Below are 24,491 nucleotides of genomic sequence, written 5' to 3'. Positions count from 1 at the left end.
GAAATTAGACCTCTTTTATATTACTTAATGTAGCTTAGAATATAGTATTGTGAATTAGTATTTTCTCCAAGTATCTTACTTAATTTTATTACTAACCTTTCATTATGATTTTATTTTTTAGTATTTTATTTCTTCAGGCATTTGTCCAGTTACACGTTTAAAAATGGCATCCAAACAAGAAATCATGAGTGACCAACGGTTTAGGCGTGTTGCAAAGGACCCAAGATTTTGGGAAATGCCAGAAAAGGATCGAAAAGTCAAAATTGACAAGAGATTTCGAGCAATGTTTCATGACAAAAAGTTCAAATTGAATTATGCTGTGGATAAAAGAGGACGTCCCATCAACCACAGCACTACAGAGGACTTGAAACGTTTTTACGACCTTTCAGATTCTGATTCGGATCTCTCTGATGAGGATAATAAAACACTGAGTCAAAAGAAAATGAAGAAGAAAAAACCCCAGACTATAAATGAAGTAGAGTCAAAAAATCTTGTTGAAGATAAAAAGAAAAAAAACAAGAAAATTTGTCAAAAAGATTCTGGAAATAAGAATGATTTAGATAACTCTGAGAGAATTCAGAAAATGAAAGCTTCATGCAAATCTAAGAAGGTAGACTCAGTAAGTCCTGAGAAAGATAGCAAAGAATTTACACAAAGAAGTACAAAAGGGGAAAAAAACACTGTTCAGCATAGCACAGACTCGTTTCCCAAAGGACAACTAAGAACGGTAGACTCAGGCACCTCTGAGATTGTTCAGTCTCCCAAGGTCAAATATTCTGAGGCAAGAAGAAGAAAAATGCAATCAGGTTGGTTGGAAAGAACTAAGGAATCTTTGGTATTATATTATTTATTCTTATACTGGTCTTTTAAAAAGGAAATATGTATAATTATTTTCATAGTATAGGAGTGGTCAGATACTTATTTGGAAGTATAAAGCTATGAAAGATAATACACCATAAGATAATTTTTAATTTGATGCTGTAATGGTTAGAAGAGAGACAAATAAAAGTATGAGTCTTGAGGCTAAACCAGTGATTTTGATTTGTAGTGGGCACTAGTGACTGCTGTGTTCTCTAGATAAAGTGTCACATGATCTCATGACAGGGTAAGACGAGATGTATCTGAAGAAAGAAAGTAGAGTTGGGTACTCAGGCATTGCTTCATTTATTCAACTACTTTTAGTAACAAATATGTGGCAGATAGAACATTAAGACATGATTCCTCCCACTTCTCGGGCTACTGCTAGTTTAAGTGATGCCTGTGCAAAAATTAGAAAAACATACGCCCTTCTGGACCCGCAGAGCTTCCAGAGCTCACAGCTCTGTGAGCTGTGTCCTCTGGTGAGGACAGCACCTTTGAGGGAGGCACAGGTTCTTTTTCCCGAAAAGACAGACACGCTGTTCCTGCAGGGTGTGTGGCTTGGTGATTGGAGTTTGGCTTTGAGTGCAGCCCTTCTTGACCCTTTGCAAATCAGCTTTTGCAAATAACTGCTTGCAACATTGTGCAGTAGCCCTGATCTGAAGCAGTACTGTCCAATAGAAGTGTAATTTTGAATTTTCTATCGGACACATTAAAAAGTAAGAAACCGATGATTAATAGATATATGAATATACTCTATTTAACCTAATATGTCAAAAACTATTTCAATACATAATACAAAAATTGGATATTTTACATTCTGTTTTCTTACTATATCTAGTTGAATGAGCTGTTTTTCAGGTGCTCAGTTACTATATGTGGTTGCTGGCTACCATATTGGATAGTGCAGATATAAAGTGGAAGAAATCAGAACCATAATACATAATAGAGTAATTTTAAGTACCGTAGAAGAAAAGGCCTCTGAGAATTTGGAGGAGGAGGTTACTCAAGATACAGTAATCAGTAAAATTCATAGGTGAAGTGCTATTTTGGTTGGAGTTTAGAAGAATTAAGTTTGGAATCCAGAGTATCCTACATGGAAAGAACTTTTTGAGCAGGTGTTTGGTTGGGCTTGTTCAGAAGAGATCAGTATTCCTGTTTGATTAGATAATAAGATGTCTGAAGGGGTGAGTGAATAATAAAGCTAGAAATGATTATTTGATACTAAGTAAGAAATGTCTGATTCCAGTTCATGTTTACAGGTTTTCTAAGCTATTTAGAATTGTCCTGTCTGGCAGCAGGAAATTTTGAGTATTGGTGTTGCTGATCATTGGTGTTGTAATTGAAAACTGGTGATATTCAGATAAGCCAGACAAAGGGTGGTTATGGTTGCAGTATCCTAGCAGGGTAGCCATCAAGAAAAAGACAGAGAAATGTCTTGACAGGCCGTGGTCACATTGGGAAGGTAGGAAGTATCAGGCAGTGGACAGAATTCTAAATAACAGGGACTAAGGGGTCAGGAGTGAGATTTCATTCCATTTGTAGAGGAACCTGGCAGCAAACTGAGGTATAGGGAGAAGGGATGCAAGTCTGGTTACTGAAAATGGAAAATAAAATCAGATTGGGAACAGTAGCAAGGTTGGCCTGATGGTACGTTTGTGAGCTAAGTTAGTCTAGCTTCCTTTAAATTTCAGTAGATTTAGAGTACTGGGTTAATATAATATGTCCAGTAATCCTTTGGATTTATTTTATGTTATCTTAAGTTTCTCAATAACCATGAGAAATTACGTTACTTAGGAAACAAGGTTAAAGTGATTTATGTGAGGATACACAGACCTGTAACCCAAGTCTTTGAGTCTTTCTGCCCCACCTTGTTGCTTGCTGTAATTTTCATTGGTTCCTCAATCCAGGAAAAGCATTATCTATAAGTAGAGATTAAGTGACTCCACATATCACCATCTTTTGCTCATTATTATTCATCACTTAACCATTCCAGCAACTACTGTGCCCAAGGGCTTTTTAAGTGCTGTGAGGTAAAGGTGATGTGAGGAGCTATAGTTTGATATTACATGTCATTTTAAAATGTTGCCCAGCACTTGTGTGCTTAAGAATTTAAGTAAGTTATTAGACGTGTGCAAAGAACGTAGACTGTAGCCCTGTTTTGAAATTTTAAAAATGGTAACATAAGTCATTAGTGAAAGAAAGGGAAAGTGAGAGTCTCTGAGTCCTGACTCTTTGTGACCCTATGGACTGTATAATTCTCCAGGCCAGAATACTGGAATGGGTAGCCTTTCCCTTCTCCATGGGATCTTCCCAACCCAGGTCTCCCGCACTGCAGGCAGATTCTTTACCAGCTGAGCCACAGGGGAAGCCCAAGAATACTGGAGTGGGGAGCCTATCCCTTCTCCAGCGGATCTTCCCAAACCAGGAATCAGATTGGGGTCTCCTGCATTTCAGGTGGATTCTTTACCAACTGAGCTGTCAAGGATTCCCTTAACTGAGTTACAATACATCCAAATATGTCTGTGACACATGAAGTTTTAAAAATAGGTTACAAAATTAAGTAGATGGTATGACCAGCTACTTAAAAACAAATTAGTGGGCGTATCATTGGAAACAAATTTAGAGTTACATACCAAAATAACCACCCAGTTACTTCTTAATGAAAAGTTACTAGTCATCTTTATTTTCTTCATTAAACCATATTTTTTTTTTTTCTTTTGCAATGAGCAGTCATTACTTTTGTAATCAGAGGAAAAATAATAAAGCATTTTAAAAAAATAGGTAAGTAGAAGTATTTGCAGTCACTACCAGAGCATTGCCATCTAGAAACAGAGGCAGTTATCTTTGTATTCCCTCGTTTATTTAGTTATTAGCTTATTTTTGTTTCTTTGTATTCCCTCATTATTTAAAATAAGGTTTTGTACACAGTGGGCTTTGAACAAATATTTAGTGAATGAATAAATGTTACGAGTATACTTGATATTGTCAAAAATATTAAAATACTAGATTATTTAATTTGTTCAGTTTGTTATACAACCCCAAATGTGATATGTGTACCACTGTTAAATGTGAGACGATGTCTTCTTATTAGGTGATATTTAAACTTTTTATATTAATAGTTATGTGGTTCAACATCTTAGGGGGAAAAAGTAACCACCACATCACAGATATATGAAATCTGTGACTTAAGGGATATTGTTTAGAACAGGCTAATATTTTTAATTAAAAAACATTCAACTTCATGAAAAATGTCAGTGATAGGCAAAAATCATGAAAATTGTATGGTAATAACTAATGCTTAAGAAATACTGCAATACTAGATAGGAATGTGTCCCCAAGGTGTTATTTTAAGCAAGTTGTTAAAAAATGAATTCTGATGTTTATCTCACACTAATTTACCTTCATAATTGTGGTAGTTTTCTGATCCCATTTATAGAACTTAGGTTAATGCCCTTTTTAAGCTTTCTTTTAGTTATCTTTTATTACTCCCCACTCTTGTGATACTAAAATAAAGCTTAGTTCCTATTCTTCCTCCTAACAAAACTTCATTTGGTTAGGCATGAATTTTGTTGAATTTATATTTTCCTTTAGTCTGTTTCATGGAAATTATATTTTTACTGGATTTGAGGTCAAAATAACTTGGATTTAATTTAATTCATTGTTTATATTTTCTTAATTTCTCCTTTGACCTTTTTGCAGTGGTTCCATTCATAATGGCAAGAGACAGTGATGGTCATGAAGACTCAGCAGGTGGTAAAATGTTTGACAAAGATTCTCTGGAGGAAGATTCAGAAAGTGCTAGTGAAACAGGAAGTGATGAAGAATCTGAAGATGAAATTAGAGGCATTTGTAGGGCTGCTGCTGCTGATCTTCATAATGAAGAAGAAGATGATGATGATGATGATGATGATGATGGAATTGAAAATGATGAGGAAGATGAGGATAGTGAGGATAATGATGAAAGTGACAGTGGCCCTGATCTTGCGAGGGGCAAAGGAAATATAGAAACCAGTTCTGAAGATGAAGACGATATGGCAGATTTACTTCCAGAGGAATCTGGTTTTGAGCATGCTTGGAGAGAATTAGATAAAGATGCTCCTCGGGCTGATGAGGTAAACTTGTGAATAAATAAAATTATTTTGTCAAGAGTACAAGTAGCTGTTATGGATGGTAAGATTAATGTCATTAAATTGATAAGGAAAAGCTTTATTGGTAAATAATACTCTTGATGGTGATTCTAGTTAAAACTTCTTGATACAGAATATACCTATATAAAGTTAATATCTGTTCCAGCAGTTAGGGGTGAATTTCTATATAAATAATTAGAAGTCGTGAAATTTTTAGAAAATGGTTGTTTTAACTAGAAGTGTGTATCAGTTCCTACTGTACCTATTAGAAATGCTATAGATTAATATATATTAAAGTTTCCTACTCACTCATGGGTGGCAAAATAGCTTAACAAACTTGGTAGTTAAAGAATCAACCCATCCTCATGTTCTGATTCAAAAACTAAGAACCAAATAAGAGAAAGTGCTTTTCTGTTTACAGTTTTACTGTTGTGTGGCTCATCAGAAGTTTCCTTTTACATACTGAAATCACTTAGATAATCTTAGTGATTATCTTAGAAAATCACTTAGAGAAGAAATCACTTAGATAAAGACTACATTAATGATTTCAGGATGGGGGGGCTTTATATTTACTATCTTAATTTTTCAAGCATTGGGAATGATCTAGATTATGTAATAAGTAATTTTTGTCATTTTTTAGATTACGTGTCGATTAGCAGTTTGCAACATGGACTGGGATAGATTGAAGGCAAAAGATTTGCTGGCTTTGTTCAATTCATTTAAACCTAAAGGAGGTGTTATATTTTCTGTAAAGGTGAGAATTTATTTCATTTTGAAGTAAATATTTCTAAGCATTTTAAGTTAAATCCCTTTTTTTAATAGTCATAGTTTTCCTTTTAAGGAAAATAGTTAATCTGAAAGTTGTTCCAGTACAGTTAGACAGAAAACTGATGGAACAAGTGTGACGGTAAGAAAGGAACAGGTAAAATTATTGATTGGTATATGATTGCATTTAATTATGAAAACCAAAATAATCAGTTGAAAAGCTTATTATAAAAAAGCTCAGTAAAGGGACAGGGTATAAGATAAATATTTTTTAAAAATGCTTCATTACTAACATTAACAAGTAAAAGTCTATTTTTACTACCAGCAGAAATATATAAAAATCTTACAGATTACCTTATAAACACGACCTATATGAAGTAAGTTATAACACTTGATAAATAAGAATTGAAAAATCTTGAGATACTGTATTTCTGGAAAGCCCACATAGTGATTAAGACTCTAGACTTTGCAGTGTGACAGACCTGTATTCAAATCTTGATTCTGACACATGCTGTATGATCTTGTGCATTTTATTGATTATTTCTCAAATGTGTTTTCTCCTCTAAGTAGATACAACAGTAGTATTTCTTAAGGTAGTGGTACAGATTCAATGAAAAGGAGATCATATGACGTATTTACTACAGTGCCTGAAGCAACTCTAAATTACTGTTGTTCAGTTTAAATATTTAAGATATCAGTTCTATAGTTTTAGTATAGTTTCAGTCAAAATCTCAGTGCAAATGAAAGTTAAGAAAAAGGTTGCCATTAGTCATCTAAAAGAATAAACAAGTGAGAATGACTCATAAGTCTTTGAGAAATCATACCAGTGTAAAAGGATGTACCCTACCAGTTATAAGATCACAACATTTTATTTTTTTTTCGTTGCTCTTTTTTTTTTAATTTTTTTTTTTATTAGTTGGAGGCTAAACAACATTTTATAACATTATAAACTTGCAGCAGTTTACAGGTTTGGGTAGAAGCATGGGGACAACTAAGGCTTCCCTCATAGCTCAGTTGGTAAAGAATCTGCCTGCAATCCAGGAGACCCTGGTTCGATTCCTGGGTCGGGAAGATCCCCTGGAGAAGGGATGGCTACCCACTCCAGTATTCTTGGGCTTCCCTTGTGGCTTAGCTGGTAAAGAATCCACCTGCAATGTGGGACACCTGGGTTCGATCCCTGGGTTGGGAAGATCTTCTGGAGAAGGGAAAGACTACCCACTCCAGTGTTCTGGCCTGGAGAAATATAGTCCATCGGGTTGCAAAGAGTCAGACACAACTGAGCGACTTTCACTTTCACCTTTCCCAAATGATAACCAGATGAAGTAAGGAAAAAACTAAAAATCAACTTATAGGCAGAATTAAAATAGAATGGTGTTTTTGTTAAATCTTATGTTTTAGGAGATGGGTAGTAGGAATCACTGGACTTATAAAGAGGAAAAACCACAAAGAATCAACATATGTGACTGCATATATGCTAAAAACTTCTACATTGAAACCTGTTATGGTTTAAATCTGTTGCCCTGCATCATCCTATCTTACATGCATTGTGGATTAATTATTTTTAAATATAGTATTATTTATAGATGTATTAGAATAAACCTGGCTCGGCTTCATAGAAAAAACAAAACCTGTTTTATGCAACTTAGATTAGTGAGAAAAACTTGGATTCCCTAGTCGATAAATTACATATTTCAAACAACTAAAAAAAGCATACATTAGTTAATAAATGAATATTAAGCCTGGTGGGAACAAAACACTGAAGGTTAATATCATTATATTTCCTGACTCTCAAAAGTAGCCGGGATTAAAAAAATACCAAAGATTTAATTCAAATTATTTATCCAGTCATTTTTCACACACGGGAGCATGTATGTGTGTGCCATTCTTGCTGTTTGCATTCTGTCCAGTTGTTTGGAGTTCCTGACCTTCAGAGGTCTGTTTATTTTGAGAAAAGGGAAGTATAAGTTACTTTGGTCTTATTTTTTTGTGTTTAGATATATCCTTCGGAGTTTGGAAAGGAGAGGATGAAGGAAGAGCATGTTCAAGGTCCAGTGGAGTTATTAAGCATTCCTGAAGATGCTCCTGAAAAGGACTGGTATTAAACACTCTAGGAAAAAAAAACTAAACCTCATATGAGTTTGTATCACTAATTCAGAATTCTGGTCACTTTCATAGTTGGAACTAAAGTTTATATTTGTGCCATTCATGGTTAAAACAGGTTGCAAAGAATGTTAAAGTCTGCCAGAAGTGGCACACTATTCCAAACACATTTTCTTTATATATTTATATTTCTGTATTCGTGAAAGTAATTATTGTAGTTTTGAAAAACATTTCGTGGTTAAACCTGAATCAGTAAGTTTTGCTTTTTTTCTTAGATGTTGATTTCTATGTAAAGGGCATTGAAACTATTTACCTCCAAGTTATATAGTTTTTCTTAGTTAAATAGAAAAATACAAGAATGCAAGAATAATAGAGAAAGTTCTTAATCATCATAATGTAGAGAAATAAATTTTAAGTAGTTTTGAATCCACTAGGTGGAGCTATATGTGCATGTAATAAAAATTGGTGGCAAATTTTTATTTACCTGATGAAGACCCTCAAAGAATATGCTATAGTTAAGTAAGTTGAACTTAAATACCATTTAGTCTTGACAACACATGAATAAAGTTTTATAAGATCAGGTATTTGTTTATAATAAAAGCTAGTGCTTTTCTAGCATATGTTATACTACAGTGGTCCTCTTCAGTTGATTTACTTGAGAAAGCCGTATATGGTAATAAAACAAACAAACAAAAAATAATCTATTCTAACAATTAAAATTATAGGTAGCCACATGTAATTCTTGCTTCCGTTTTCTAAATACAAAATTCCAGTCAAAATCCCTAGTCTGTACCTTGTCAAAATAATAAATTGCGCTTAAGTATTTAATGTTAGGCAAGAAGGCTGTTCATAAAGGAAGATGGATTATAATAAAAGCCAGTTTGTAATATGTTTTTCTTGGAACAGTTACATTTCTTTTTTACAAGGAGAGAGGTATTTGTGTTCCTGTTTAAGTAAGCCTAATGAGTTTTTCCCTCTTTTTAGGGCCTCTAGAGAAAAACTGAGAGATTATCAATTCAAACGACTAAAATACTATTATGCAGTAGTAGACTGTGATTCTCCTGAAACAGCCGCTAAAATTTATGAGGATTGTGATGGCCTGGAATTCGAAAGCAGTTGTTCATTTGTAGATCTAAGGTAACTAGTGTGTGGTACCAGTGTAACCTTGTAGCACAATGTGACTGTGAGAACTGAGATGCCAGAATTGGCAGTGCTTGCTGTTCCATTTTCTAAGAGGACTTCTCACTTTCAGCAGAGTGCTGTCGTAGAACATCACTCTTAAGAAAGAAAACTGAAATGAGAAAATGCAAAGTATTAGATAGAAGTCACCTCACATTTATGTCCTTTCAGGTATGTCAGATGTGTTTTTAGGATGGCAGGTTTTATGTAATATTTCTTGGCAACTGTCTTTTAGAACTAGGAATCAGAGTGAAGTAACTTTATCAAAAGCATTGAGGTGGAGGCAAGGGAATTTGCTAATAGACTAGTGTCTCTTGATCTGTGCTGTCTACTACAGTAGCCAGTAATCATGTCTGGCTTATTTACATTTAGTTAAAAACTTAAAATTTTTAAATTCATTTGCTTAGTCACACTGAACACATTTCAAGTACTTAATGGCCGCATGTTGGGCAGAACAGAAACAGAACTTTGATGACATCATCATAGAAAGTTCTACTGGACAGTGCTGATGAGTAGATGGTCCTGCTGGCCTTGTCTTCAGACTTGGGCATTATTTCCACCATGTGCTCAGGCTTCACTGACCCAAGCTGAAAAACCTTAGGTGGTTGGGAATGTCTGTTCCAAGGAAACCAGGAAGCTAAACTTGTACCATGTTATCATTGGCCTAGTTCCTTGAACCCAGTAAACCATTCTAGTGTGACACTGTCAGTAGAAATCATTTTTTTTTTAAGATTTTTGATTTTAAATTAAGTATCAGTGTGTTAAGGCTTCTCTGGTGGCTCAGACAGTGAAGAGTCTGCTCGCAGGGCAGGAGACCTGGGTTCAGTCCCTGCGTCAGGAAGATCCCCTGGAGGAGGAAATGGCAAGCCACTCCAGTGTTCTTGCCTGGAGAATTGCATGGACAGAAGATCCTGGCAGCTTACAGCCTGTGAGGTCGCAAAGAGTTGGACACAACTAAGCAACTAATACGTAGACACATCAATATATTAAGAGCGTGCTTCACAATCATTGACTCTTTTTTTTTTCTTTTTTGTTTTATCCTCTACCTCTTGAACCTCCCTCCTGCTAGAAATCACTTCTTGGTATCCAAGTTTGTTAGAGGCTTTCTTATCAAGATGAAATATTTTAGGGGAAAAAAAATGCATCAGTTGATACTCACTGACTTTCATACTTCAAAAGCATTCTGACTCATAGAAAAATACAAATAAAATTTTTTTAATTGATCGTTTGGGGTAAGATTTTAGCATGCTTAAGTATATAGCAAGAAGGGCCTATCTCATCAAACAAACTGTTTCCTTCTCTTTTTAATAATTTCAAAAAGAGGTGCTTGTTTTAAATGTATTCATTATACTTATTAAACATTAGAATGTCAAACTGCCTGTCATGAGTTCATGTTTACATGTTCTTCTCAGGATCATTTTCTTTCTTTTCCTTTTTGGGACATTTCCATGCAGTGTTAGAATAACCTCTGGCAGTACCTAGAAAATAAGATCAGTGACCATGGAAAAAACTTACATCCCCTGTTTTATTTTGTCATATATAGCTTCATAAAAGAAAGTTGAGTTTTCTGCTGCTGTCCTATTATCTAGGGAACTCTATTCATCTGCCTCAAAATCATGCCTATTGACAACGTTTAAAATATAGATCTCAGATGTTTATGTTTCTTCTACTAATTCTGTGCATAAGTATATGTGGTGGAGGATATTCTGTAGACCTAATAAACCTTAATTTTTCATTCCTTCCCTCAAATATCATTTTTGGTGCAATATATGGCTCATGCTTTTTTGTGTGTGTGGAAATAAAATTTATAAAAATGACAAAACCTAAATATAATAACCATGGATCATTTCTCTTTGCTTTTTTCCTCCCATTCATTAGTCTGATGGCTAAGAATTGTCACAGTTACAGTAACTAATTTACATTTAACTGCTATTATTTGTGACAAATTATAAGATAATATTAAGATTTTTAGTGTTAAAGAATCAGCCTTAAGCTTTTCATTATTTCAGTGATATCTTGTTCGTATGATACTTTATTTTCAGAGTACTTCCCCATTAATAATTCTGTCTGATCTTCAGAATATCATGAAGCAAGTCAGTGACTATGTTATCAGGAATCTAGGTCTTTTTGAAGCATGAGGGACTCGTGTGTGTTTACACCAGACTCATATTAACTGACTCTTAATGCAGGGTTTCTACCTACCAAGTTCACTTAGATTTAGTGGAATTAGAGATTTATAGCTTATGAACTTGAGAAGTTTTGTGCCAAGATTATTTCTAACATTGTTTACTTCATCTGCATGTGTGTTCTGTAGAATCTCTATGTGGTATGTATGTATAAACTATACTTAATTAGAAGACAATCTAAACTTTGGTTGTTTATCACTGCAGCATATGTTTAAATGAATTCATTTTTTTCCTTTGTTTCTTAGGTTTATACCAGATGATATTACTTTTGATGATGAGCCCAAGGATGAAGCCTCAGAAGTGGATTTAACAGCATATAAACCAAAATATTTCACATCTGCTGCAATGGGAACATCAACGGTATTTCTTCACTTTAGAAAGTGTATAGCTGGACTCCGTTGCTTTAAGAAAAGACTATTATTTACTTATAGCATCTTTAGAAATGGAAAGTATTCAGAGTTTTAATGCATAAGTACAAATAGAAATGAAACACAGGTGTATTTGCATTTTTATCTACCCCATTTATTTGAACCTGTTTCCAGATTTTTATTATGCCTTTAAGCCTGAGTCAGTTACCTGCAAATGTTTCTTTTTTCTCTTCTATCTTTCCTATACAGTCTTAACTAGATTCTTTAATAAGGAATATGTCAGTTTTTAGTATCCTACAGAGTAGGGGGAACCAGCTAACATTACTTCAAATCATAGTTAGAAGCAGTGGAAATTTAAAATAGGAACACATTTTTTTCTGCAGATATGACCCCAAATTGTAAAAACAATTGAAGTAGAATAATTATGGATTACTCGATGTCACATTAATGTTTGATAACAAACAGCCAGAAGATTTGTATTGAATTAGTCTGTTACTCAGCTGCCTCGCTTGTCTGCTCTCCTGCCCCATGCGCCTCTTACCCACGGCTGAACCCTGCAGCAGCCACACGGGCCTCTCGTTGCCTCTCTCGTGTTCCTCTGAGGCCAGCCCGGGGGCAGAGAGCTGCTCTATCTGCCACCCTCAGCCTGCAGGTACCGTGTGGCCTCGATTAGTCACTGAGTATAGGGAGACCCCGCCAGTGTGCAGTAAGTGAGGTCTGAAAGATGCAGTCACATCAAACCTAGGATCATGTTATTTTCAGGCCTGAAAAATAGGTAGGCCTATCCAGTCAGCCAGTCTGGAGTTCCTATGGCCTGGCTGTATCATCCACATCTGTCTCAGTTCAGAAGTGATTTTGTGGTCATCAGCTCAGTCTTAATTATCAGAATGGGAGTAATTCTGAATTGTGGCAGTAGCTGTAATTTCTCCAACAATGGCAGTTATTTTAAGGATTGGATGTTTTAGTTAATCAGTATTCCTTTTGTTCTGATCTGGGGAGATTAGCCTGAGGGGAAAAAAAAGTAAGGATGTGGGACCCGCCCTGTGATGGAGATTAAATCTCTAACAAGACTCTGAGAATGGGGGATTTGTAGAAGACAGGAGTATGTCACCAGATCGATCATATTATAGATAAATTCCTGTGTCATGAGGGTTTCCTGTACTTTAAACCAGTAAATGCCTTTCTAATCAGTGGCTTTTAATCTCTTTTGGGAAAAGGACCACACTGAGATTGTTCTAAAAGCTTTATCAGGAAATTTCAGTTTTTAGACCTCTTGAAATGCCTAGAACTCCAGGTGAAAAACATGTTTTGACTCATTCATAATAATGTTAACTTTTTCACTAGTGCACTTCATCAGTCCATATACTGATGAATTTTTACTCCCAGTAATGAAGTGCCTTGCATAGTAGAGAGTTAGGATAACGGCACAGGTTAATTGAAATGGTTCCCTTTCCCTTTCCACAGGTAGAAACTTTTGCCTTAAGCATGTTATATGTTATTGATTTTCTTGTGTCTTCATTAGTTTACTGTTAAACATCCACGTTAACAATAAGTATTCTTTACAAGTTTGGGTTGCTGACATTTCCATTTTTATTTGTTATTTTTTCTTATTCGTTGGTGGAAGGTGGAGATCACTTGGGATGAGACTGATCATGAAAGAATTACAACACTCAACAGGAAATTTAAAAAGGAAGAACTTTTGGACATGGATTTTCAAGCCTATTTAGCTTCTTCCAGTGAAGATGAAGAGGAAATAGAAGAAGAACCACAAGGTACTTGTTTGTCTTTTGGTATTCTACTTTTGTAAATATTTGAATACTTAATCTAGACTTACTAATGACAATATGTCTTTGGCAGTAGCTTGAAAGAGAGTATCTAATCCTTAAATTGTCTGTGAAGTATGCTTACATGTACAGTATTGTATATACTGGTAGATAGTCACTGAAATATTTCATTTAGAGATATTTTCTTAGCCTGAATTTCTTCAACCAAAGACACTTTTTTTAAAACCCTAACCTCACAAAAAAAGGGTCTGGTCTTTTAGACTACACATGATTCTTACAGTTATGCAATCACCTAAACTAGTAAAATGCATTATTACCATCCCTTTTTAGCTTTTGGATTATTTTTTACATACCATTTTTCTGCTCAGTTAGTTTACAGAGTAGACTCTTTCTGTTCATTTAGTGATCATCCTAGAAACCATGACTTGCATCCTTATTAAAGTTGAATACTAATTAACATTTTTACCCTCCTAGAGAATACAAGGAATCTTAAAAAAGAACTTCCATGCTGTTCTGTGTACTCTACTTTTTAAGTCCCATAGTACATTAATATTACTGTTTTGTTTACATTTACTCACATTTTCCCTACTTCTTTTGCTCCTTGTTCTTTTCTAAATCTCATACTTCTGTTTGGGATCATTTTCTTAATACCTTAAGTATATCTGTGGTAATTTCCAAAATTGAGTTTTAGTTTAGTCTAAAAATGTCCTTATTTTGCCTTTATTTATGAATATATTTTCATGATTAAAAAAAAATTCTAGGTGGACAGTCCTCTTGTTCCCACATTGATGATAATATTCTGCTGGCTTCTGGTTTTGTTGTTTTTGAGACGTCAGCTGTCACTCTACTTTCTTCAGTCTTTTGAAGGGTGTCTGGATTTTATTCTCTGTTTTTAAAAGTTTTCTCTTTCCTTTTGTCTTTCTGCTGTTTTAATATGAACTAAGAATAGATTTTTAAAATTTATTATGCTTGGGGTTTGTTGGGATTCTTCAATTTGTGGCGTGGTATTTTTTAATCAGTTTTGAAATATTCTCAGCCATTATCTATTCAGGTATTTCTTCTCCCTTCTCTGGGACTCCAATTAAATATATATTATATCTTTTCACTGTAACTTCCATGTTGTTTCTCTCCTATATTTTTTTAATCTACTGTCTTTCTATGCTAGTCTACTGCTGGTTGATCCTTTCCCTGGAGTATATCTTTCGGGGTCCCTCCTAAATATGGGGTACTAGTCGGTTCTTTAACTTTTGTCTTATTGGCCTGAGAGACTGCCAGAACTGTTGGTTAGCCTCAGGGCTATTTGTTTGGTAGACCAGTACGTGCATTCAGGGCAATGGGGTCCTCTCAGTAATGATGATCATCTCCTTAATTCTGATTTGGTAATTCTTTGCAAACTTGTCAGTTCTTTGAAGTTTTCTTTTTTCTTTTTAAAATGACTTTGAGGCTTGGGTTAGATTTTCTTTGCCCCAGTACCTTTCTTTTCATAGCTGTGAAATGGGGATCATGATAATACCTGCTCTTGTTTGAAAAGATTGAGCCAACATATATAAAGTCTTAGCATACTATCTCATATCATATATTTTTACTTCTAAAACTTTAAGGATTAATTGGGCTTTTTGTTTGAAATGTACTAATTAAGTTTTTAAAAACATGCATTTTTCTTCAGTATTTTAATTGATTGCAAGCTTACCTTAATCTATAATTTAGTACCTCTGATAGATGCATTAGTATATTTGAATGCTTTGAAGTTACTGGATGTTCTTGTTGTAGTTTATAAGAGATTATACCAGGGCTTCTTACTGTTAGAATTTTTTTTCACTCTTTATATGGAATTAAGTCTTTCACAAAGTATTGTCCTTAAATTGGGAGAAAACAGACTTACATGAGTTAACCCACATTTTAGAGCTTCAGAAAGTAAAATTTTAGTACTGGAAAAAATCAATTTAAAGTAGGCCATCAGAGACTTACCACTAAAATTTCAACCTGGAAGCAGCTTGCTTCTAATTATGTTTTCAGAAGTAAGCTTTTAATAGAAAGAAATACATTGCCATTTTGTTAATGCGTTCCTGATGTTTTATCCATTGAATTACGGGATACATGACAGAATTCCATCCAACATTATTATTGTGGCATAAAGCACAAACAGGAAAAAAATGAATTTCAGCTGTTCAAGTGGAAATGTAAAAGTGTGATAGGATGGAAAGAATGTTGTGGACTATTTTTTATTCATTCAGAGGGAAAAAACCTATAAAAACATTTATTTAACCAATTTTTTTCACATCACCTTTTGAAGATGTAAGGACAATCTATTAACATTGATGTTTCACAGCTAAATGCTTAATAATATTGGACGTATTTAGTGACCAGTTAGCTATAGCTCATAGAAGAGAGGGTCTTCTGTAAATTTCCCTTTACTGAGGACATTTACTCAATTCAGTTAGTCTGTATGTTTTGCATTAAAACCTAAGTTCTTAATTTATGTTTTTGACATGGAGAATTACAGTGGAAATACGGAGCAGACAAACTTTTTACGTATTAGTTTTCTTTGGTATTTGTTGCCCGTGAATTTTACACTGTTCCTTTGTATTATGATTATTTTTATAAAACTAGGAAATGGAAATGTGAAGCCTTTCCACGTGGGAAAATTAATTGCACAAACTTCTAATTTGTTCATTTTTATTCTTTATGTGCTAATGAGACCCTGAGAGTAGGCATGCTTGCTCATTATCACGTGGAAAGGACTCGTTATTCTTTGTTTTAAATAACAGGCAACTTCCTTTATCTGTGTCATCAGTATGAACAGCTAAATCCATGTATCAGATGCATCCCAACACTACTCCGGCTCCTTTTATTGACCATACATGTGTTAGATGGTAGGAGACATAAAGGGGGAAGAAATGCCATTCCTGCTGTCATGCTTATAGGGTGGAGAAATTCAAGGATGTTACATGACTACAGGATTATATTGAGTACGAATTTTAATAAAAACAGAGATTCCCAAGTATACTTTTATCACCGTACTAACTTACATTGCAGCTGATTTTTATTGTAAATAAGATTTAAGTCTTTTAATTCATTTTGTGTTAAGTTTAAGTCTGATTTTGATATTCTGTTGTTATAGTGTATCTGACAGCTTTGAGAAGAGTGCTGCAGTGACTGAGATTGAACAGTGAAGTTAGAAGTGAAATTATTTCTGTATATTAAGTGAAATTGATTTTTTTGTTAGGTGATGATGGAGTCAGTGTAGAAGAAGATGGGAAAACAAAAAAAGGTCAGAAGGATGATGAAGAACAAATTGCTAAATATAGGCAACTCTTACAAGTTATTCAAGACAAAGAAAAGAAAGGCAAAGAAAATGATATGGAAATGGAAATTAAGTGGGTTCCAGGTAAGAATTAGATACTAACCAAATGTTCACTGTTTTCCTTCATTTGGGGACATCAGATATAAAAGAAAAGAAGATCAACTCTTTGGAAACATTAACTTAAAAAAAATCACATTTTCAGGAATGTTTTCATGAGGAAGTTAATATGATATTTGCATACATCATTTAATTCACTTTGGGACTACTGTTTTAGACTCATGCCGGCTTATTCTTGGTTTCTTTAATTTACTCACTATAAATTACCCATTTATGAAAGTAGGCCTTTTCTAGGCTTGATTCCAATGTTCTCAGAGTATAGAAACTTGATTCCAGGCACCATGTATTCTAAAGTCGTTAAACTTCTTTTCAAAATATGTAATTCATAAGTGGATTTTTCTTACTAACCACTAGTAGACTTTACTTAGTGAGGATTCACTAACACAAAATATGTAATATGCAGTTTTCCATCTCAGTTAACTCAGTTTTTAAATATTGTTGGATAGTCCAAGAAGTATAGCATTATGATTTTTATAACTGCCTTGAAGGATTCAGAACTTTTTAGAGTAGTAAAATACTACTACGATAATAATTAAAACTTTGTCAAAGCTAAACCAAGGTAAGAGGATAAATGAGGGTTGTTTTCTAACATAGGTATTTTTCATAACAGTCCTGGGCAAATTAGTATGTATCTTTGTGAATAATACCGTTTTTGCAAATTACTGCTTTTTATATATATCTTAAAGATAAATATGATTTTTAGCAATGATTCAATTATTTTAGCTTCAGTTTGTCTCTAGATGAAAGAATACTGTTAATAACACCATTGCTTTAAAGTCAAGTGTTCTGTGTTCATTTATTTCTGTTTCTTACAACTCATTTGTTTTTGCACTGAGAGTAAAATGTCTGTTTTCATAGATTGTTTTTATGGAGTGGGGAGACTAGCATATTTTGATACTTGAGGCTGGATTCTTATAGTAAATTTATCAGGATGGCCATATGTCTCCTACATGTTCTGTAAGAATTTGGTGCTGTGTTTTAACCCATGTGTTTTAAATGTTTGGCTTTTGTGAGAAGTGGTGGAAAGAAAAAGTGAAGTTTAGTAGTGTTAGCATATGAACAGTGGCTAAGGGAACACAATTAATTTAGCCTGGAGAGGAAAAATCTAAAGTGACTTAATATTTTCAAGTACTTGCATGATAAGTATGTAAAGGAAGGTTTAATCTCAGTTCCTACCTCAGAAGTCAGTGTTTGACCAGTGGGTAAAAGTTGAATGAAAGGTTTCAGTGTAGTATAAAGAGGATTCTCTGTATTGTTAGAATTGTTCAGTAAAAGAGCACAGAGGCTGCCTTAAGGGGTTAAGTATCCTTTGTCAGTAAGTTTCACAATAAGGCAGTATACCACTCAGATGTGTGAAGAAATTTTTTACTTGAGGTCCTTGGGTTAATGATTCAAAGAAATGTTGGAGTCTTTTAAATCAAATATGTTGGAATTGTAACTTAATTCTAATCTTAGGATGAGCTTGTTGAATGAAGATGTTTTAAATTGAGATATTCAGGTGACAGTATAAGAAAGATTTAAAATAAATTTGATTGAAAAGTTTTCTATTAAATATTTTACAGAGATATTGAGTGAACCAGATCTAACTTTTGTGTTTGTTAATATAGTTTATATAGTGAAAAATACCAGAAAGTGATGCATAGGAAGATTTAAGCAGTACAGTTTTCCTAGGATAAACCTCACTTAGTCATGGTGCATTATCCTTCTTTTTATTCCTAGACTCAGTTTAATAATGTTTTGTTAAAGATTTTTGCACCTGTGTTAATGAGGAATACTTGCCTATAGTTTCGATTTCTTGCAGTGTCCTTAGCTTTTGGTATCAGGGTAATGCTGACCTCATGTGATAAATTAGCCACTGTTCCCTCTGATATTTAGCAGTACATTTTTATCTTGACTTTGCTATTTGTGGATGTGATATTAATGTCATGTAAAATATTTTGAAATACAAAATGAAAAATTATCATCTGTAATTCCATTTCCCTTATTCAGCCACTGAGTAATTAGGTAGATTGTGGTTTAATTTATCATTTCTCTATTGGTGAATATTAAATTATATTTTAATCATATTTCTAATCTTTTACTTCAGTAGGCCCATGGCATTGAAAAGAAATGTGATCTAAGGCTGTTACAAATCCCAAAGCCAAAAATATCAGTACTTTCTTAGATCTCTTCACTTTCATCACCAGCCAGGTAATTGGCTTACTCTTTGAGGGTGTTTTACTTATAAAAAGAGGTTTTTAACAAAGCTGCTCCTCCTCCCTCCGCAGCCCCCTGTTTTAGACGTGTCAGTGCATGTGAGAACCTGCAGAGGCCACAGGAGAAGCTAATCCTGGCAGGCAGACTCACTCACCAGTCAGTAACATGGCTTCCTCACTCACATAGCAGCTTGACATGTGCTGTGGATCAACCTGTGGTTCTCTCACAGTCTGTTGGAACTACCAGTTTCCAAGCCTCAAAATTTAAATCTCAGATGCCAAGCATCTAGAATGTTATAAATAATCTATAGCTTTTTCCATATTTTGAATTATTTTCATAGGATAGCTTCCTAGAAATGGAATTACTAGGAAAGGACACAGACACTTTTTGTGTCTTGAGATTATTGCCAAATGCTTTCCAAAGGGGTTGTACCAGTTTTTAGAGCTTTCAACAATGATGAAAGTGCCAGTTTCATGGAATTATCATCAACATTCACAATATAATTTTTGCTCTTAGTTGAATGAAGGAAAACTGATATTCTGCTGTATAATGCATTTTTTTAAAGTCTTTAACTACAGTATTTTTTGAAGGCCCCATATGGGGTATTATTAACCTGTAGATCCTTGGTGTGGTTGTGCACACAAGTAAGTGTGTGCATTTTCTGTGTGTGTGTGAAAGTAAGGGATCTGTTACACACTGACATGTTAGATGAGACAGATGAACTTCTCTTTCAGGGTCTCAGTTTACTTATTTGGAAAGTGGGACTAATAATACCTTTCTGGCTTAATGAGGTATTATAAATGTACTTTCATAGTACACACAGTACTATTCATGTCACAGGTGTATTTGTTGAATTTGTGTCTTAAGGAATGTATGTTCCCAGTAATAATTACCCTGAACCACAGAACTTTTTTGATGTTATACTTCATTAAACCACAGAGGGTCAGTATAAGATTGTACTTTATCACTCATCAGTTTTTCTGTGACTTGAATTTCCCAAATATTAAACTCTTTAGAAAAATAATAAGTATTCTTAATAAACACTTGTTAGAGTATGGCTTAGCTTGATTAAAAAAAAAAAAATTTAGACTGTTTAAACTTCCTGTCTTTTTACATTGGATTGCACAATATAATGGGCTTCTCAGGTGGCGCTAGTGGTAAAGAACCTACGTGCCAATGCAGGAGACGTAAGACACGCAGGTTCAATCCCTAGGTCAGGAAGATCCCCTGGAATAGGGCATGGCAACCCACTCCAGTGTTCTTGCCTGGAGAATCCCATGGACAGAGGAGCATGGTGGGCTCTGGTGCATAGGGTTGCAAAAGAGTTGGACACAACTGAATTGACTTAGCACGCACGCAGTATAGTAACATTAGGAGTTTTAATTCCTTAAGAGTAAGATTAAGAGAGGCAGATAACAGGTACATGGGTGTAATAACTAGAACGAACTATTCTTTCTGTTGATATTTTAGTTCCTCATGGAAACGTGAGAATACAATGTTATTAATGTTATAAATAATTTAAAATGTTAAATTATAAGATTCTTAAGGAAATCTGTAATTCATTGTTTTGATGTGGGGTATTATTTCCCATCTCACTGTGTGGCTATTAAAAGAAAAGTATCCTATCTGACTCATTTTGTTGAGTGGAGAAGGTGACACATGTAATTAGCATATTGAGGCTTCATTAATGAACTTGCCTCATTGGGGCATATGTGATATACATATAAGTGGAGCATAATGAGTTTTATCTCATATAAATATATAATAACCTCTCCTGTATTAATAGTTCAGCTAATCTGTGTGATAATTTTTTGTTGTATTTTTGACCTTTGGCATTTCATCCAGAATATGAACAGACGTGTTCATAATGACCTGTTTCTTTGTCTATCATCTTAAAGGAGATTGTTACTGTTTTTTAATCACTGAGTCATGTCCAACTTCTTTGCAACCCCAGGTGCCTGTAGCCTGCCCGGTGCCATTTGCTTCTCCAAGGAATCTTCCCGACCCAGGGATCGAACTTGTGTATGTTGCATTGGCAGGCAGCTTCTTTACCACCGAGCCACCTGGGAAGCCAGTATATTAGTGCTCACCTGTTGCTAAGCATTCACTCTTATTTGGCCTAAATTGACAGGGACATAGATGTTTGCAAGACTAGGCATGTGTGTGTGCTCACTCACTCAGTCACGTCCGACTCTTTGCAGCCCCATGGACTGTAGCCTGCCAGGCTTCTCCATCTATAGAATTTTCCAGGCCAGAAATACTGAAGTGGGTTGACATTTCCTCCTTCAGACAGTCTTCCCAAACAAGGGATCAAACCTGTGTTTCTGTGTCTCTTGCATTGACAGGTGGAGTCTTTACCACTGAGCCCCCTGGGAGTCCCTAAAGGAGATTAGATTAAATGTCCTCTGTTTCTTAGTTACCTGGTGATTAGTGCACACTGGTGAAAGGACATCTAATCTTTTTTCTATTCAACATCTTTGCATGCCTAAGTTTTCCTTCAAATACTTATTAAGCATATGCCAAGAACCATTCTAGATACCATGTGAGCAACACACACAAATCCTTGACGTCTTAAAGCCTAGATTCTGGTGAAGGGGAGACAGATAAGTCTTTAGTAGGAAAATATTTAGAAAGTAGAAGGCTTCCCAGGGGCTCTGCCGTAAAGAATCTGCTGGCCGATGGAGGAGGCACAGGTTTGATCCTTCAGTTGGGAAGAGCCTTTGGAGAAGGAAATGGCAACCCACTCCAGTATTTCTTGCCTGGGAAATTCCATAGACAGAGGAGCCTGGTGGGCTACATACCATGGGGTCACAAAGAGTTAAAAATGACTGAGCAGCTAAACAGCAGCAAAAGGAAGTGGAGGTCGGGGGTGAACCGTGAGAGGAGAGTGTGCAAGCGGAGGGGCGACAAGTGCCTGGCTTTGCAGCTGTGGCCTGTATGTTGTGTTTGAGGAGCACGTGGAGAGCAGTGTGACCGCAGTGAGGGAGTGCAGGAGAGAACAGTGGGTGCGCTCAGAGAGGTGACAGGGCCAAGTCAGAAGGTCTTGCAGGCCAGTTTTAGCCTTGGATGTCTTCACCGAGTGGGATGAGAAGCAACTGGAGTCTTTCAGCTAAGGAGCAGTAAGATCTGACTTGGGTTTTTTCCCAACGTTATTGAGATATAGTAGACATATGTTACTTTGTGAGTTTAAGGTGTACATCATAAATCTTTGTTTCTGATGTCTGTTCTTTATCCTTCGTACTTCCTTTTCCCCATCTTTATCCTGTCTCCCTTTCTGTATTCAGTGACTCAATGGGAAGCATAAACAGACTGTAGCTATGGTGTTATTCATTCTTTATTTAGAAATAAAATGTTTTTTAATTAATTGGGCATTCATTTTACTAGGCAGTCCGGCTTCAAACAGTTTTATTTTCAGACTTCTCAAAACCTGTTCACTATTTACTTTTGGCTATCTGTCTATTTCCATTTATTGCCAGTATATCCATTATTTGAGATATAGTCACAAAAAAATGTTTTTTTGGTCAGAACTTTTAAAATGGCCAGATGTTTAAAATTTTGAGTTCATTGTAGAAGAGAGCATGAAATGGAAAACTGAACTTCAAATAAGCTGAAAAGAGTTTGCATTTTGCTTCATATTTTGGTCATGGGGAGGAAACCAGTTTGCAATGCACTGTTGTTACTTAGCCACAGCTAGTAGATGGCTCGAATTTTAAACCTGAGGTGTACACTCCTGTAAATCATCCGGTTAACAGGTTGCCTGTAAGGGCCTTGTAAGGTAATAAGCTGAAACTTTTTACTGTGCAGAAAGGAAAAAAAACCCAATAAACATTTGAATCATTTGTGGAATGTGTCATAAAAATGAGAAGCAGCTAGAGTTATCTAAAAAAACAGTGCTAGCACATTTTCTCTGTAGAGTTGCCAGTAAATTTCTTAGAATTTCCTGGATTATGTTAAAGATAATTTTCTCTGTTAAGATTTAATTTTTTTAAGAAGTTTTTCAGGAAGCTTAAAAAAAAAATCTAAAGCAAAACTGAAGATATTTTTATAATAACACTATTTTCAGAAAGTGCTCAAGATTCTCATCCATTTAAAAGTTTCAGGTTAACTGGTCTGCTATTTTAGGATCCCAGTTAAGTATGTAAATCAAGAAGGGCCTCTGGTTGCCAGCACCTCGGCCATTGCTCTTCATGTGGTCCTTCCCTCTCTGCATGTGTATCACGTCAGTTGTGCTGTTTGCATCTGCAGCCATAACTTCCAGACAGTAGTACTTTTTTGGACTTTGCCTTAGATTTACAATCTGCCTGAAGTTGGTTCAAGAGCAGAGAGTGTGTTTCATGTATTGTTTTCCCACAGCCCACAGCTATGCCGATTTGTTTGAAGTTGTGAATTCTTTGGTCTTTAAAGCAGAGCTTTTGCTTTTTCTGTTTGAGGTTGTCCCACGTCATCATTCTATATCCTAACTGCCTGGCTAGCAAACTGTCATTTTTCTCACACATGTTCCATATGTTATTTTGACAGAATTCACTCAGACTGCTTTCAGCAGTTTCATTATTGCTCTTCTTTTTTCCCCCTATAATTGAAAAGCCATATATCCTTATGCTACTTTAACACATCTGGTTTTCCCCCCAATTTTTTTGTGATAAAATACACATAGCATAAACTTTACCATCTTGGGTGTGTTTAAGTGTATAGTTCAGTGGTATTAAGAACATTCATACTATTGTGCAGCCATCATGACCGTCCATTTCCAGAAGCATTTATGAAACTACATCTCTATATCCATTAAACAACTCTTCCTTGGCCCTCCTCCAACCCCTGGAAACCACCATTCTACTTTGTTTCTCTGATTTGGGCTCCTGTAAATATCTCATATAAATGGAATCATAAAGTATTTATCTTTCTGTCACTGGCTTATTTCAGTTAGCAGAATGTCCTCAAGGTTCATCCGTGCTGTGGTCTAAGTCTGAATTTCCTTCCTTCCTTCCTTAAGGCTGAATAATATCCCATGGCATGTATGTATGTGCATACGCTTTGCTTATCCAGTTCATCCATTGATGGACTGGATACTGTCCAACCATCTCATCCTCTGTCACTCTTTTTTCTTCCTGCCCTCAATCTTTCCCAGCATCAGAGTCTTTTTCCAGTGAATCGGCTCTTCATGTCAGGTGGCCAGAATAATTAGAATATCAGCATCAGTCCTTCCAATGAATAATTAGGGTTGATTTCCTTTAGGATTGACTGATTTTATCTCCTTGCAGTCCAAGGGACTCTCAACAGTCTTCTCTACCACAATTCACCAAGATCTAAGCATCATCAGCTTAGATTGTCATTAAGTATATTTCGCTGTAGGTCACTGTTACTCCTTCTTTATGTGGAGGCATAGAGAGATTTAAAAGTGTTTTTAAAGTAATTTATTTGGATGCATAATTTTGAGCCAGAAGCACAGACTTCTCAGCATGAGGGAACATTTTGGTCCATGGCCAGGATCACATGTGTGACGATGT

The 24,491-nt window shown here is 35.3% G+C and overlaps 1 protein-coding gene across 3 annotated transcripts in view; it reads left to right on the top strand.

Annotated features, from left to right (window-relative positions):
- Positions 1-24,491, top strand: part of ESF1 (ESF1 nucleolar pre-rRNA processing protein homolog) — a 52,446-nt gene that overhangs the window by 848 nt on the left and 27,107 nt on the right. For all 3 annotated transcript variants that reach the window (XM_020908778.2, XM_020908777.2, XM_020908776.2), the window contains exons 2-9: positions 122-806; positions 4,561-4,973; positions 5,629-5,742; positions 7,748-7,848; positions 8,838-8,990; positions 11,464-11,578; positions 13,211-13,358; positions 16,597-16,758. In XM_020908778.2, the coding sequence (XP_020764437.2) occupies positions 164-806; positions 4,561-4,973; positions 5,629-5,742; positions 7,748-7,848; positions 8,838-8,990; positions 11,464-11,578; positions 13,211-13,358; positions 16,597-16,758 (1,849 nt within the window). In that variant the 5' untranslated portion in view covers positions 122-163. The remainder of the gene's footprint in view (positions 1-121; positions 807-4,560; positions 4,974-5,628; positions 5,743-7,747; positions 7,849-8,837; positions 8,991-11,463; positions 11,579-13,210; positions 13,359-16,596; positions 16,759-24,491) is intronic.

This window comes from Odocoileus virginianus, chromosome 9 (genome assembly GCF_023699985.2).
Source record: "Odocoileus virginianus isolate 20LAN1187 ecotype Illinois chromosome 9, Ovbor_1.2, whole genome shotgun sequence".
NCBI lineage: Eukaryota > Metazoa > Chordata > Mammalia > Artiodactyla > Cervidae > Odocoileus > Odocoileus virginianus.
The sequence above is the reverse complement of the archived record's forward strand: the minus strand, read 5'-3'. Positions and strand labels throughout refer to the sequence as shown.